Source organism: Argentina silus, assembly GCF_951799395.1.
Source record: "Argentina silus genome assembly, contig: scaffold_129, whole genome shotgun sequence".
NCBI classification, from domain to species: Eukaryota; Metazoa; Chordata; class Actinopteri; order Argentiniformes; family Argentinidae; genus Argentina; species Argentina silus.
The window spans coordinates 79,197-96,209 of NW_028152305.1; the positions used below are offsets into that span (position 1 = coordinate 79,197).

The window sequence follows — 17,013 nt, forward strand, 5'->3', positions numbered from 1 at the left end:
AAAATGAACTGAGACAAAGATGAGTCATTCCAATACACCCAATTAAACCACCAGCCCGATTATGAGTTACGACCGTCTAAAGCAGAACTAGAAAACTCAGCCACTTTAAATGTTATTCTCAATAGAGGGAATTCAATTACACTCAATCATCATGTGACACAAAAACGATGGGAAAACCAACTTCCTGCCTCTCACAATGAGATTACCCAATAGGATTACTCCATCTCTCATTTATTACCAGATAATCCCAGAGATTTCAGTCTTGGCGTTCAATTGTTTCCCAAACAAACAGCCCAGAGAGGGAGGATCTGGACCGTGGTCCTTTAATCAGGACAGATCCCCGGCCTCTGAGCTGACATGTGAAAATGGCTTCTCTTATGGTTACAGGCCCTCTGACAACCTGTGATTATCAGCAATAACATCTCAGCATTATGGATCTGGTCGACGGGAAAGTGTCCAGGGCTGAAGAGCACAGGACGTATTCAGGGAGTAAACAGGAAGTGGTGAGATCACTTCCTTGCGTGGAGGGGAGTGGGTGTGTGTGCAGGTGACATACAGCAAGAGGCTCTGTAACAGAGATGAGTTATGGTAGGTGTAATGGGAAGGGCCAAGAGTTTTTCCTGACTAGAAAAAACCTCTGGAACCCTGCGGCTACAGACTATTACATGACCTGGTAAAACTCCAGGCCCAAGTAATGAGTAACCAACATAAAACACCAACAGGCTATTTCAGTGTGTATGATAACACGGCCCGTATGGCTTGGCTCATCTCCATCTCCTCCAGCCATTGGGCACCTCAGCGGTCCACTGGGGACCGGTCTAAGTCAGCAGCACTTGAAGCATTGGTGTTTGGTCAGAAAACAGAACACACATTAAAACAGTTGGGAGCTGAAACAATGTTTGTTAATTTCGCTGAGAACGGACGCTAAATTAATATTTGGATGCAGTGAAAATATTAACAACGCAAATAAAAGATACATGTATGTACAACACTAAATAAAAGATACATGTATGTACAACACTAAATAACAGATACATGTATGTACAACACTAAATAACCGATACATGTATGTACAACACTACTGCTGTAGAACAGATACATGTATGTACAACACTACTGCTGTAGAACAGATACATGTATGTACAACACTAAATAACAGATACATGTATGTACAACACTAAATAACAGATACATGTATGTACAACACTACTGCTGTAGAACAGATCGAGGCGCTCCAGTAAAAACAATGGAGCAGAAAAGCACCATCAAATATCTGCAACGTCAAGTTTGGTTTGGGAAAGGATTATGGTGCATTGAATGTGAATGTTAATGAGGTCAGCGGTAATGCCTGTCCTGTGTGGGACTCCTCCAGTGCCTGCTGTGTTAGTACAGGGTCGACAACGCTGACACAATATTTATACTCCACATTTCCAACCTGCTAATTGACTGGATTTTCATCTGCTATCCATCCTCACTGTATGGTGGAAAAGTCACAGTATGGAGAGAGAGAGAGAGAGAGAGAGAGAGAGAGAGAGAGAGGGGAAGAGAGAAAATTCCCAGACAGTCAAATGTGTCTTCAGAAACATTAGACAGCCGTATTCTTACTCCAGAATTGAGAGAGAGAGCGAGAGAGAGAGAGAAAGTGCTAGAGGAGGGGGGAGAGAGAGAGAGAGGAAGAGAGAGGGACACACACAGAGAGAGAGAGGGTGGGGGAGGAGAGGGGAGAGGGAGAGAGAGGGAGAAAGAGAGAGACAGAGAGAGAGAGAGAGAGAGACAGAGAGAGAGAGAGAGAGAGACAGAGAGAGAGAGAGAGAGAGACAGAGAGAGAGAGACAGAGAGAGGGTGGGGGAGGAGAGGGGAGAGGGAGAGAGAGAGAGAGAGACAGAGACAGAGAGAGAGAGAGAGAGAGACAGAGACAGAGAGAGAGAGAGACAGAGAGAGAGAGAGACAGAGAGAGGGTGGGGGAGGAGAGGGGAGAGACAGAGAGAGAGAAAGAGAGACAGAGAGAGAGAGAGAGAGAGAGAGAGACTGCCAGAGAGTCTTCATAAACACCAAACAGCTCCTTCTTATTCTTGCTCCTGCATTTCAACATTACCCAGACTCCTCTGCTTGCATACAGTAGCTAGTATATCAGGTCTCTGGTTTTTAGCGTTGAGCATTGTGTGGCGAGCTCGGTACACAGCCCTGGGATCAGCCCAGGGATCAGCCCAGGGAGCAGCCCAGGGATCAGCCTCTCAGCCTCGCAGCAGAAAGCGTGGCGTTGGAAGTCGGTAGTCAGTAGTCTGTGAGACATTACTTATCAGTGGTGGATAACAGACCCTGGACTCTTTCATGTGGTCGCTGTGATTCAGCCAAACTGCAGAAGAAGCCTGTTGGCCCGCAGCAACGTGTGGTTACACAGGAATCCTTCTGCCCCCTACCAGTAAGAGTACACACACACACACACACACACACACACACACACACACACACACACACAGAGACACACAGAGACACACACACACACACACACACACACACACACACACACACACACACACACACACACACACACCAAATTACATACACACAGACACACAGATTGAGAGGGAGAGACACACACACACACACACACACACACAAATTGAGAGAGACACACACACACACACACACACACACACACACACACACACACACACACACACACACACGCACACACACACACACACACACACACACACACACAGACACACACACTCCCTCCAGTGGGTAGTCTCAGTGTTGGTAGCTGGCGCAGGCCGGCGTCTAAAGCCTCTGTGGGCTGCGGAGGCTCAGTGTAGCAATCAGAGGGTACCGGGCCGGGCCAGAGCCGGCACCGAGTGGGCCAGCGCCAGAGCTTTGAACTGGGAAAATAAACAGAGAATAGAGCGGCATTGTGCCGCTCATCTGTCTTGGTGTACACACCGGCTGGCCTGTTAGCCTTGGAGCCCTGCCACCGCATGTGGTCGCGCTGAGATTCCTCCCTCCTTCCATCACACGTCTGGGGCAGGGGGGAGGGAGGCCGGCCGAGGTAGGAAATCGGAGGACGGGGTCGTTGTAATGAATGGGATGGATTGAGGATGAGCCCGTCCTCCAGCCTTGGCTGGTCTGAGGGCATGGTTAATAATAATGAAAATGGTTGCTTGGCTGAGGTTAGACCTGAGGTGGGGGGGGGGGGGGGATTTCAGAGTCATTTTACACGTGTGATAACTTCCTCCCCTCTTTCTCATCCCCCTCTTTCTCACCCCACTCTCCTCTGCTCTCCACCGAGGCGAGGCGCCTTGTCAGGAGATTTGTACGAGTACAAACAGCCAGCGCTGTCCCGGGTCTGCTAGAGAGGTTTGTGTTGGAGGGGCTGAGAGACAGATCAGTGAGGAGAGCGAGAGAGAGAAAGAGAGAGAGATAGAGAGAGAGAGAGAGAGGATGTGGGAGACTCAGAGGAAGGAGAGAACACTAAGCACCTGGGACAGCAGGTCTGTGTGTGTGTTTGGATGACGGGAGGCTGTGAGGAGTCCAACTCACTCTCTCTCTCTTCCTCTCTCTCTCTCTCTCTCTCCCTCCCTCTCTATTTCCCTCTCTCTCTCTCTCTCTCTGTACGCAGAGCTGACGCTAGCTGCCATTCGATAGCTAGGCTAGCTACTGTACACAGTAGTCTGGTGGAGAGGGCGAGAACAGATTATTGGATGTTTTGGATAAATCACTCTGGAGTGTTTCTGAGGAGTCGGCGTATTATGGTTTTCAGTTTCCGTGTGGTAAAGTTAGATGCTTGTTGTAAGATCAGCTGGCAGAGGAACATGGATGTCGAACGCTGGAACACTGTGTACATCTTTCACGAGACGAATAATAAATAAACGGTTGACGTTTACTTTACGGGACAGAAAAGTGTTCGATGTTTACATGAAACGACAGGATAATTACACAGTCATAACCATGTCATAACCAACACAACTTACTAGTCTGTTTCTTTTGGATTCATTTGCTGTATACAAGTGTTACAAGCTACCAGGGTATCAGGTAGTGGAAAAGCACAGCAGAGATCCAGAGGTTAATTCCCAATCGAGATCTGGGATCCCGCCTGTCACTCCATCCTCTCCCTGCAGAGCCTTCCCTAGGCCTTAGCTGTCTCCAGAGGATTCTCTGCTCTGCTCTGCCAACACAAGCCATCGAGTTCAATAGACCAGTGATGGGAACCAGATCCTGTCCTAATTCGAGAGGTTCACATCAAGATCTCAGTGACGTTCTTCGGTATCAAGATGCAGTGGCTTTTTCGCTTTGAGAAATTAGCCGGTTCTGCTTTGGAGTGCAGAATCGTGATCCGGGACGCGGATTGGCCCAGATGGCATTCCTCTCTTCCAGACGACTCTGTTTCCCATCTTCCTTTTTATCCCACTTCATCCCTTCATCCCGGCTGAGCCTCGTGGCATCATCCATAGGGGATGATGAGTTGGAACATTTTTTTTGATAAAAAAACTGTGAGATGCAGTAGATGATAGGCTGTGTGTCTGGCAGGGGAGCAGGTGCGGGTCTGGAGGGTGTGTGTGTGTGTGTGTGTGTGTGTGTGTGTGTGTGTGTGTGTGTGTGTGTGTGTGTGTGTGTGTGTGTGTGTGTGTGTGTGTGTGTGTGTCTAGAGGGCCTAGCTTTATGGGTGTCTGTGTATACATTTGGACAAGGATCAAGATATCAGCTGCAGTCTAACCCTGACTCAAAGTACTGCTCATGTCGACAGTAAAGACAATTTATAGCAGCAATGAGACACGATCTTAAGGTATTACAGTCATAATACCATTATTTCATATTCTAGATGTTGTCTGCTGAACTACAGCACACATCGCATCTTCAACAGTAAGGGTAGAAGAGGAGAGACGTCCCTGTGGCGTCTGCTTCAGAGCTTCTAAGGAAACTTTCCAATCAGATGGTTTTTATTCAGTCCACATTTCACATGAGAGACACAATAATGGAATATCAAGGACTGAATTAGTAGAGAGTTGATCTTTCAACAAGTGCACATCCACACTCCATCGCCATCGTCATCTCCCCCGTCCAAACACCAGGATGAAAAAGACAGCCATCTTGAAAGGATGAGCCCCCAATGTGGTTTTCATATTCGGCTCGATGACTTCATACGCTGATTGGGGTCATGTTCTATTTGCTGCTTCACGACAAACAAAACAGCGTACGGGGACAGAGGGGAAGGGGGGGGGGGGGGGGGGGGTAACGGGGGATGGGGGGGGGGGGTAACGGGGGGGGGGGGGGGACAGGGGGGAACGGGGGGGGGGGGGGGTAACGGGGGATGGGGGGGACAGGGGGGAACGGGGGGGGGGGGGTAACGGGGGATGGGGGGGACAGGGGGGAACGGGGGATAGGGGGGGGACAGGGGTGGTGATGGGTGATGGGGGGGTGACAGGGGGGAACGGGGGGGGGGGCAGGGGGGAACGGGGGGGGGGGGGACAGGGGGGAACGGGGGATGGGGGGGGACAGGGGGGAATGGGGGATGGGGGGGTGACAGGGGGGAATGGGGGACAAGAAGAAGCCCTGACTCAACCCGGGAAAAGAGCAAACAGCAGTTGACTCTGAACGGCGTGTGTTTACAGTGGACCCAGTGGAGCAGCTGGCCGGTGCTGACAGGCCTGCCGCAGCAGACCGTGGCAGCGCCCCTGCCCTCTGCCAAGCCCCCGGCCCGTCTGTGTCTGGCTGAACCTGCTGCTCCGACCCGGTGCCATGCTCCGCACGTGGCTTTGGTTCTGACACGGGCTGAGCGGGCTTCGATGGCGACATCTTCCTGACAGCGACAGATGCTGGTTGGTCGGTAATACGCCGCAGATGTCTGGCATCTTGGTGTTTCATCCCTACAGCCCCTCTGTCAGCCCATCCGATACAACTCACACACACACACACACACACACACACACACACACACACACACACACACACACACACACACACATCTACCCTCCGCTGTATCACTTGTGCATCCTTTGTTTCTTGGACGGAGATCTGAGGGAACGCTAAATGATTTAGCGACTCGTTTGACGAGCGCACACACACACACACACACACACACACACACACACACACAGACACAGACACACACACACACACACACACACAGGAAGGGGGATAATTGTTCCATTTGCACCAAAGTCACGCCTTCCCAACACGTCTTGCACATCAGAGGAGGCTGGTGGAGGTAGAAATCGGAGGACGGGCTCATTGTAATGCATGGATTATCCAATTTCTACCTTCACCAGCCTCCCCAGTTACACATGGGCATGTTACTAATTATCACTTTATCCAGCTGTCCGTTGGTCCCGTGTGTTGGAGGAGACAGCTGTTCCCGTGGTAGGAACCCTATCTGGACCCTGCTGAGTCAGCCCTAATGGCTGCCATCTTCAGGAGGTGAAGCCGTTTATAGGAAGCATGAAAACGTCTCACTTCAAACACACCATCTATCCCCATCGCCTAGCGTCCCGCCTTACTGAGCAGCTAGCTTCATTCTGAAGAGAGCTGCTGCACATTTTTCCTATTATCATATCCAGGGGAGGCTGGCGGAGGTACACATCGGAGGACAGGCTCATTGTAATAGATGGGACGGAATGAGGAATGATATCAAACACGCGTGTGTTTGATACCGTTCCTCATTCCGTTCCATGCATTACAATGAGCCGTGCTCCGATTTCTACCTCCGCCAGCCTCCCCTGATCGTACCCTACTGGTAGTGTTTACTGCTTTTACATAATTGGCATGGGGCAGGACACTCGAGACAACAGCGATTTAGGAGGCTCATCCAAACTGTCTGTTTGAGTCTCTGTCAGCTGTTCCAACACACGGGCCCGCGGATGGGTAAGACAAACCAGGAAAAGTATCTATTCTCATTTACTTACATTGGAATTAGACATTTTCCAGAAGAAACACAAACCTGAAAAAGCCGTACAATGGATTTAAAACACATGCCTTCGCCGTGCATTGAGACGGTTTAGAGAAAGAGGGGCAGAAACGCAGATGGTTGAAGTGGTTTGGGAAAATAAAGTATTATATAGCTGGAAGTGTTTGAGACAAATGTCTAAATGATGGGAGGGATCTGGACATACCGTACTGTGGAATATCAATATGGTAGTGAAATGGTAATATACAGTATATATGCTATCAATATGGTAGTGAAATGGTAATATATATATATATGCTATCAATATGGTAGTGAAATGGTAATATATATATATATATGCTATCAATATGGTAGTGAAATGGTAATATACAGTATATATGCTATCAATATGGTAGTGAAATGGTAATATATATATATATGCTATCAATATGGTAGTGAAATGGTAATATATATATATATGCTATCAATATGGTAGTGAAATGGTAATATATATATATATGCTATCAATATGGTAGTGAAATAGTAATATATATATATATGCTATCAATATGGTAGTGAAATGGTAATATATATATATATGCTATCAATATGGTAGTGAAATGGTAATATATATATATATATGCTATCAATATGGTAGTGAAATGGTAATATATATATATATATAGACGTTATCACATCCTACACATATCCACAACCAAGAGCATTCATCAGGCTTGATCACGTCTATAAGCACGTTGACTAAACGAAGAAGCACATTTTAATGTCACAAAGAACAACTCGTTTGTAGAATTCATTAGAGAGACTAAATACAGCCTCCGTCAGATGCATTGATGGCCTGCGATGATGACCTGATGACTGATGTTGGACCAGAGTGATTTGGCCGTAGTGGGAGACAGACACTTGGGAAGTTCTGTGGTTTAGACGCATCCTGTTCTACCTGGTCTGTGAAGTGAGAGAGGAAACTTGGACATGTTGGACTGGATGTTCATCAGCAGCAACAACACCCACACACCTTTGAAGTCCAGGACAATGTGTAAACATTCAAACGCTCGGTCTAGAGCAGAGATTAAGAACACAGAAACCTCAGTAACCATATTTCTTTCTTTCTCTCTCTCTCCCTCTAGCTCTCCCTCTAGCTCGCTCCCTCCTTCCCTCTCCTCCTCTCTCCCTCTAGCTCTCTCCCTCCCTCCCTCTCCTCCTCTCTCCCTCTAGCTCGCTCTCTCCCTCCCTCTCTCTCTAGCTCTCCCTCTAGCTCGCTCTCTCCCTCCCTCCCTCTCCTCCTCTCTCCCTCTAGCTCGCTCTCTCCCTCTCTCCCTCCCTCCCTCTCCTCCTCTCTCCCTCTAGCTCGCTCTCTCCCTCCCTCTCCTCCTCTCTCCCTCTAGCTCTCTCCCTCCCTCCCTCTCCTCCTCTCTCCCTCTAGCTCGCTCTCTCCCTCCCTCTCTCTCTAGCTCTCCCTCTAGCTCGCTCTCTCCCTCCCTCCCTCTCCTCCTCTCTCCCTCTAGCTCGCTCTCTCCCTCCCTCCCTCTCCTCCTCTCTCCCTGCCAACCAAAACAATACAGTGTGTTTGTATTCCAGAGATGGAAAATGGATTACTGCTTATTTTCTCTCTCCAGCTGAATGTCTAATGGAGGGAACACAACGTCTACACTCTGCACCTTGTCAGGGTCACGTCCTCAATGCAACCTGTGTGTGTGTGTGTGTGTGTGTGTGTGTGCGCGCACGTGTGTGTGTGTGTGCATGTGCGTGTGCGTGTGTGTGTGTGTGTGTGTGTCTACCTGTGTTTAGCTGACAACCGTGTGAAGTAACACTGCAGAGTAGGTTATGTAACTATTGTTTCTCTTCCAGTTCAGGAAGGAGGGCAACAGTTAACTTGTTAAAGTCCATCTGAGAAACAAGCGTCTTTCAGGTGTGTTTTATTCACCAACATGATTTGATCATCATTTCTGAAAGCTCTCTGTTGAAAGCCACAATCTGCAGTGGATTGAATGGTGGCCTTGGTAACCAAGTAAGAGGCACATCGTCTCAGGTATGTCATTTCCTGTTTATACATTCTCTAACTAACTGATGTCATAGTCGTTTCCTGTCTCACAGAAGCATAATCTGCCCCAACGTCCAGGGCGGTTGGATATCTAATCCAGCCTTGTGTATCTCCCTCAGATTAAAATGGTTGAAAGGGACTGTCTGATAAACTGAGTTGGGTCGTGGTTGACATCTGGACCAGGAGTCTGGCTCTGGCCCCTCACTGGGCTGAAGGGCCTCCGCTCCGCTGGGTAGCCAGCCCGGCCTCACTGGGCTGAAGGGCCTCCGCTCCGCTGGGTAGCCAGCCCGGCCTCACTGGGCTGAAGGGCCTCCGCTCCGCTGGGTAGCCAGCCCGGCCTCACTGGGCTGAAGGGCCTCCGCTCCGCTGGGTAGCCAGCCCAGCCTCACTGGGCTGAAGGGCCTCCGCTCCGCTGGGTAGCCAGCCCGGCCTCACTGGGCTGAAGGGCCTCCGCTCCGCTGGGTAGCCAGCCCGGCCTCACTGGGCTGAAGGGCCTCCGCTCCGCTGGGTAGCCAGCCCAGCCTCACTGGGCTGAAGGGCCTCCGCTCCGCTGGGTAGCCAGCCCAGCCTCACTGGGCTGAAGGGCCTCCGCTCCGCTGGGTAGCCAGCCCGGCCTCACTGGGCTGAAGGGCCTCCGCTCCGCTGGGTAGCCAGCCCAGCCTCACTGGGCTGAAGGGCCTCCGCTCCGCTGGGTAGCCAGCCCAGCCTCACTGGGCTGAAGGGCCTCCGCTCCGCTGGGTAGCCAGCCCGGCCTCACTGGGCTGAAGGGCCTCCGCTCCGCTGGGTAGCCAGCCCGGCCTCACTGGGCTGAAGGGCCTCCGCTCCGCTGGGTAGCCAGCCCGGCCTCACTGGGCGGCCTGTCTCCTTGCTAATAAGGACAGAGGGGAAATGGGACTGTAGAAACGCACAGAATATATGGCTGTGTTGTACATCAGGATCATGTGTAAAAACAGGAGGGGCTGAAGAGAGAGAGAGAGAGAGAGAGAGAGAGAGAGAGAGAGAGAGAGAGAGAGAGAGAGGGAGAGAGAGAGAGAGAGAAAGAGAGAGAGAGAGAGAGAGAGAGGGAGAGAGAGAGAGAGAGAGAGAGGGAGAGAGGGAGAGAGAGAGAGAGAGGGAGAGAGAGAGAGAGAGAGAGAGGGAGAGAGTACCCCTCTCCTGCTCTCCTCCCACCCTCTCCTCTCCTCCTCTCCTCCTCTCCTCCTCTCCTCTCCTCTCCACTCCTCTCCCGAGCCCCCGAGCCCGCCGTGAATCGCGTCCTTGGTCAGCTGGTCGTGTAAGCTTAGCTAAATTAGAAGCCAAATCTACCCTGTGTGAGTGCGGCGGGCTCACGCTAAAATCAAACCAGCAACTGAAGCCATGAACTGGTTATTCTCCAGGCGCATGCCTGCATGCCACGCCGCAAAGACACGCGCGCTGTGTGTGGCCGCTGTTTTTATAACAGAAACAAAGCCTCTCGTTCTGGTTTGTTGAATGGGAGATGTGTGTGGGTGCTCACAAGGGATTTCCTGGGTCTAGCCTGGGTCTGGCCTGGGTCTGGCCTGGGTCTGGCCTGGGTCTAGCCTGGGTGTGGCCTGGGTCTGGCCTGGGTCTGGCCTTAGTCTGGCCTGGATGTAGCCTGGGTCTAGCCTGGGTCTGGCCTGGGTCTAGCCTGGGTCTGGCCTGGGTCTAGCCTGGGTCTGGCCTGGGTCTAGCCTAGGTCTGGGGCAAGGGACAGGGCCCAGGAGACAGGGGAGGACGACAGGGGAGAAGGGACAGGGGACAGGGGACAGGGGACAGGGGACAGGGGGACAGGGGACAGGGGACAGGGGACAGGAGACAGGGGGACAGGGGGCAGGGGACAGGGTACAGGGGACAGGAGACAGGGGGACAGGGGGCAGGGGACAGGGGACAGGGGGACAGGGGGCAGGGGACAAGGGAAAAGGGGAGGGGGACAGGAGACAGAGGAGAGAGGACAAGGGACAGGGGGACAGGGGGTAGGGGACGTGTCAGGCCAGGGCAGGGCAACAGGTGGACGTGGAGCAGCGCGGTGGGGGACTGCTGTCGTTGATGGAGGAACACTGGTGTCGTTGACGAGAGACAAGAGCTTCTCCCTGAGAACCAGAAATAGACCCCTTATGGTTCTCATTCTCTTTCCACCTGAGTGGTTAACCCTTGCATGCCTGACTGGAGCTGCACAAGAGGGGCCTCATACAGAGTTGGGGAACGACTCATTATGGTCCCCTTGTTAAGTTAACGGTGATTTGGTTTAAATAGGGGAGTTGGTCTGTTTTCCATGAATGGAAACACACACCTGATGATCAGGCAGGGTTTTCCCTGCCTCCTATATATCCAACACTATTGAGCCAGAAATACATCAGAATCAAGCACAGTGTTTCCAGTTTCCACAAGTTACAATTTCAGCTGCTTGAATTTAACCTAGCTTGAACTTAACCTAGCTTGAATTTAACCTAGCTTGAATTTAACCTAGTTTGAATTTAACCTAGCTTGAATTTAACCTAGTTTGAATTTAACCTAGCTTGAATTTAACCTAGTTTGAATTTAACCTAGTTTGAATTTAACCTAGTTTGAATTTAACCTAGCTTGAATTTAACCTAGTTTGAATTTAACCTAGCTTGAATTTAACCTAGTTTGAATTTAACCTAGCTTGAATTTAACCTAGTTTGAATTTAACCTAGTTTGAATTTAACCTAGCTTGAATTTAACCTAGTTTGAATTTAACCTAGTTTGAATTTAACCTAGTTTGAATTTAACCTAGTTTGAATTTAACCTAGCTTGAATTTAACCTAGTTTGATCTGGCGTCCTACTAGTTTGACGGACATCTCGCCCTCCTGGTCCTGCGCTTCTCTTCGCACATCCCTGCTTTCAACCATCGTTAAACACGTGAAACGGCCCCCAAAGGACGCCGAAGACGTCCCCGAAGAGGCATTCCTCCGCCGGGTGGCTATGGCAACGTGACCTCCACAGACCAGATCTTCCCGCCGTGTCGAGGTGTGAGGGGCGTCCTGGCATCTCCCAGACGCAGAGAGGAACCCCTAAACACAGACCCCGTGACCCAACGCAGGCCACCAGAGGCGCGGAGGTCAGCAGCATACCTTCTGCACGTGTGATCCTCCACGGTGAACGCGGCGTCCCCGGCGTGGTATAAATCAGGAGCGTTGACGTGGTAACGGGCCGTGGCCTGCGTGTGCTTCCATAGAACGCTACTGTGTTCTGTCACAGCGAGACCCAGCAGGACTCAACACTCCGGTTCCGGTTCTAGAACATCAGAACTCACAGGTTCTAGAACGTCAAGATGTAACGTTCCGTCTGTGCTAGCCCGCTGAAGCGTTTCGTTCATGGAGGGTCCCGGTGGGTGGGGTTATTGCTCTGGTTATCAATCTTTACTTTGAAGGACCAAATGATGGAGAGAAGCACAGACACCGGTTTGCTTTTCTATGTCAGGTTTCAACAGAAAGATTAGACCTGGGGGGTTTTCACCAGGAAGATTAGACCTGGGGGGTTTTCACCAGGAAGATTAGACCTGGGGGGTTTTCACCAGGAAGATTAGACCTGGGGGGTTTTCACCAGTGTTGAACTGAATAGTGTGTTAGCAGAAACAGTTTTAGACACTAGAATGCTATAGTATGTGCTTCACTGCATGTTCCTGACTGGACAAAAGAAGCTGCCTCACATTTTGAAGCACTAGAGAAAAGAACGGTGTCCCTCTGGTTCCAAACTGTGGTCGTTACCAAGAACGAAACAGCACTTTAAGCTGCAATAACACACAAGTTAACAAATGACCCTTTTAGTAGCGAAATGACAAATACCGTTTGCTAATGTAAGAGTTGCCTGTCAGACAGCTGGCGGTTAGCTGTGAGACACCTGTGTGGATTAGTCTCCCGTCAGAAGGGATGTCTCTCTGCACCCCCCCCACCCCCCCACCCCCCTCTGGCCTGGAGACCAGACTGATGAATGACCCCCAGGCTCTGCTACGCTCTCAGCCTGGAAAGCCTCTGGTTCAGCTACTTACTGTAGACCTAGATCAACTAGAACATGAAACTAAAGGAACACTCACACTTAGTAGCAACTACATTTAGTGAGTATATAATAATACTACTGCTACTACTGATAATAATAATAATTTAAAAAGTATCATTATTATTATTATTATTATTATTATTATTATTATTATTATTATTATTATTATTATTATTATTATTATTATAATAAACTATTATTATTATTATTATTATCATCATTATTATTCAGTATTAAATATGCACCAATTCTCAACAGAAGTGAGATCAACTGGTAAGCACTCTATAACGACATGTACTGCACTAACTACCTTATAAGCATGTAATAACACAGGTTACGCCACTGTTATAACTATGATATGACAGCTGATCGCGGCAATGTCTGGTCAGGCTGTCTGCTCTGAGGGAAGACAGGGTCAAGCTAATGATCAGGACTGAGACAGTTTATCACTCCCTCTGCCAGTCCCCCGCTCATGAAGACCTGCAGTCAATTAAGACGTTTGAGACTGTGATGTGATGTGTGTGTGTGTGTGTGTGTGTGTGTGTGTGTGTGTGTGTGTGTGTGTGTGTCTGCTGCAGTAGCAGCCATCGCCCGGCAACCGCCTCACACACACGCCATCATTATGATGTCATCAAATTCCTGAGAGAGGAGGACGGACAATGAAAGATGACACTGGAGGAGAAGTGGTCCCGAGGGGACGTTCCCTCTCCTGTAATGGCTTCATTTCATACTTCACATGTGGAAGGACAAGGAAAATTGGTCCTACAGGAGTTGTGTTATGTTGGATCTGTGTGCTGAGGATTTGGGTCTGGTACATCTGGTTTCATATGCAGGGCTGTGATTGGGTTAGGGAGAGTAGTTGGTCTACACTTAGACAATGGTCTGATGTATACAAAGTAGACAGTTCACATGAGCTGTACTGTATGCTGGAACGAACTACGGAATGTTATTCTTGACTGTATTGGAAACAATTCCCATTGAAATGTGTCGGGACCGCCAGGGTCGGGAACGTCAGGGTCGGGAACGTCAGGGTCGGGAACGTCAGGGTCGGGACCATCAGGGTCGGGACCGTCAGGGTTGGGACCGTCAGGGTTGGACCGAATTCCTTTTCAATTCCATCGATTCCGGAAGTGAATTAATTTCCAATTCGGTAGTTGAAAAAAGGCCATTCATTTTCAACGTCTTTTCAATCCATTGAACTCTGAGTATCTGGTATACTGTATGTATCTGGTATGTATCTGGTATGTATCTGGTATACTGTATGTATCTGGTATACTGTATGTATCTGGTATGTATCTGGTATACTGTATGTATCTGGTATGTATCTGGTATACTGTCTGTATCTGGTATGTATCTGGTATGTATCTGGTATGTATCTGGTATACTGTATGTATCTGGTATGTATCTGGTATACTGTATGTATCTGGTATACTGTATGTATCTGGTATGTATCTGGTATGTATCTGGTATACTGTATGTATCTGGTATACTGTCTGTATCTGGTATGTATCTGGTATGTATCTGGTATGTATCTGGTATACTGTCTGTATCTGGTATGTATCTGGTATGTATCTGGTATGTATCTGGTATACTGTATGTTCCAATATACAGCAACTCAACTGTGTGTTCTTGACATTCTACTGTAAATTAAAAATAAAAGTTTGGGAATTAGAAATGTATGTTTTAAAACACTTCCTGAATTGATGGAGCAATTGGCCCCAACTCTGGTTCCCATGTCATATGAGATCTTCTTAAATAAATACAAATGTGATTCAGGTAAGCACACGGCTGAGGTACCCTGGTTGTAACACTTCTGAGGTACCCTGGTTGGAACACTTCTGAGGTACCCTGGTTGTAACACTTCTGAGGTACCCTAGTTCTAAACGGTAGTGTAGTCACCACTGCTGAGGTACCCCACAACACAGAACCACGTCCCCCTGCTGTGATGTGTTATGAGCTGAGCCTGTGTCATGCCAAGCTAACGTCTGTGTGCTTCACCAACTCACACTGAAGACATAAGCCGCTTCCGCCGGCCCTCTCGCAACAAGCAATTAGCAGAAGAAAGAGGTTTTAAACACACGGTTCATAGAGGCAGCAGTCAGGTCTCTGCTCCAGCCCAAGTTAACCTGTCGGTTAGCGTTAGCGGTTAGCCTGCGGTTCAGAGAGGCACTCAGCAGGAGAGATCCTGCCACAACAGATCTACGCCCTCTGAATGGATTTGCAACAGTTGAGATGGCACAGGGAAGTGGGATGGTGGGGGACAGGGGGGAGACAGGGGGGGAGGAAGGAAGTTTTGAAGGATTGTGCGGGTGAAGCTCTTTAGCCTAATCCCTCTCTGTCGGTTTCCAAAATGGCCACCCCTTAAATCAGGGTTACATCATTAGTATTTATGTGCTTGAGCCAAAACAGACTTCAGTTATTAGGCAATTATGGGTTCGTCTGCTTCAGGAGACCTTTGACACAGCGCCTTGATGTGTGCGTTAATCTCTGTGATGTAGCAACACGTCTGCCAGGATGGGATGTGGGATGTGGGATGTGGGATGTGGGATGTGGGATGTGGGATGTCCACATACTGATATGCTCCAATGTGGACTCAAAATGAGTGTTGGTCACACGTTGAAGAACAGGGCAGAGGAGGCAGATATCAAGTTGAAGAACAGGGCAGAGGTGGCAGATATCAAGTTGAAGAACAGGGCAGAGGAGGCAGATATCAAGTTGAAGAACAGGGCAGAGGTGGCAGATATCAAGTTGAAGAACAGGGCAGAGGAGGCAGATATCAAGTTGAAGAACAGGGCAGAGGAGGCAGATATCAAGTTGAAGAACAGGGCAGAGGTGGCAGATATCAAGTTGAAGAACAGGGCAGAGGTGGCAGATATCAAGTTGAAGAACAGGGCAGAGGTGGCAGATATCAAGTTGAAGAACAGGGCAGAGGTGGCAGATATCAAGTTGAAGAACAGGGCAGAGGAGGCAGATATCAAGTTGAAGAACAGGGCAGAGGTGGCAGATATCAAGTTGAAGAACAGGGCAGAGGTGGCAGATATCAAGTTGAAGAACAGGGCAGAGGAGGCAGATATCAAGTTGAAGAACAGGGCAGAGGTGGCAGATATCAAGTTGAAGAACAGGGCAGAGGAGGCAGATATCAAGTTGAAGAACAGGGCAGAGGTGGCAGATATCAAGTTGAAGAACAGGGCAGAGGAGGCAGATATCAAGTTGAAGAACAGGGCAGAGGAGGCAGATATCAAGTTGAAGAACAGGGCAGAGGAGGCAGATATCAAGTTGTTGCAAACAGTAGCCCCGCAATATTCCACTTGCTCCGACCAAGCCTCAAACTTCAACCTCTGGCTTGCCAACACACAGACCCTTTGAACTTGAGGAGTGAGTTTACCATCTCAACTCGGCTACAGAGAGAACAGGCTTCATGTAATGTCACTGCAATGATCATTTCAATGATTAAAACCCTGAAGAACGCAGCTTCCTGCCCCAACGGTTGCTAAATAAATAATCAGCATCGGAGAGCAAGAGTGTGTGTCTCTCTTCCTGTCTTTGAAGTTCCACCTCCCAGCCTGCACCGCACCAAACTACCGCGTGGATTTTCTTGCTTTTTTCAATGTCAATGCAGCCTCATCAGAAAGATGCCGTTCTACTTTACACATATCTATACTGACAGTACATGGCAACCATTGTTTTGAAGGGAAGCAGCCAAAGCAGCTCATTATGAAGTCATTCTCAGCCCCCGGGGAGAGCTCCAGAGATGGATCCTGTCTTCATAAACATGAGACAGAAGAGATGGATCCTGTCTTCATAAACATGAGACAGAAGAGATGGATCCTGTCTTCATAAACCTGAGACAGAAGAGATGGATCCTGTCTTCATAAACCTGAGACAGAAGAGATGGATCCTGTCTTCATAAACCTGAGACAGAAGAGATGGATCCTGTCTTCATAAACCTGAGACAGAAGAGATGGATCCTGTCTTCATAAACCTGAGACAGAAGAGATGGATCCTGTCTTCATAAACATGAGACAGAAGAGATGGATCCTGTCTTCATAAACCTGA

The 17,013-nt window shown here is 49.1% G+C and overlaps 1 protein-coding gene across 1 annotated transcript in view; it reads left to right on the top strand.

The window, feature by feature from the left end:
* Positions 1-15,555: 15,555 nt before the first annotated feature.
* LOC310824897 (protocadherin Fat 4-like) overlaps positions 15,556-17,013 on the top strand; it is a gene marked incomplete at its 5' end in the record, with an annotated part of 30,859 nt that continues 29,401 nt past the window's right edge. The window contains one exon of the mRNA XM_083698155.1: positions 15,556-16,245. Within this exon, the coding sequence (XP_083554281.1) occupies positions 15,556-16,245 (690 nt within the window). The remainder of the gene's footprint in view (positions 16,246-17,013) is intronic.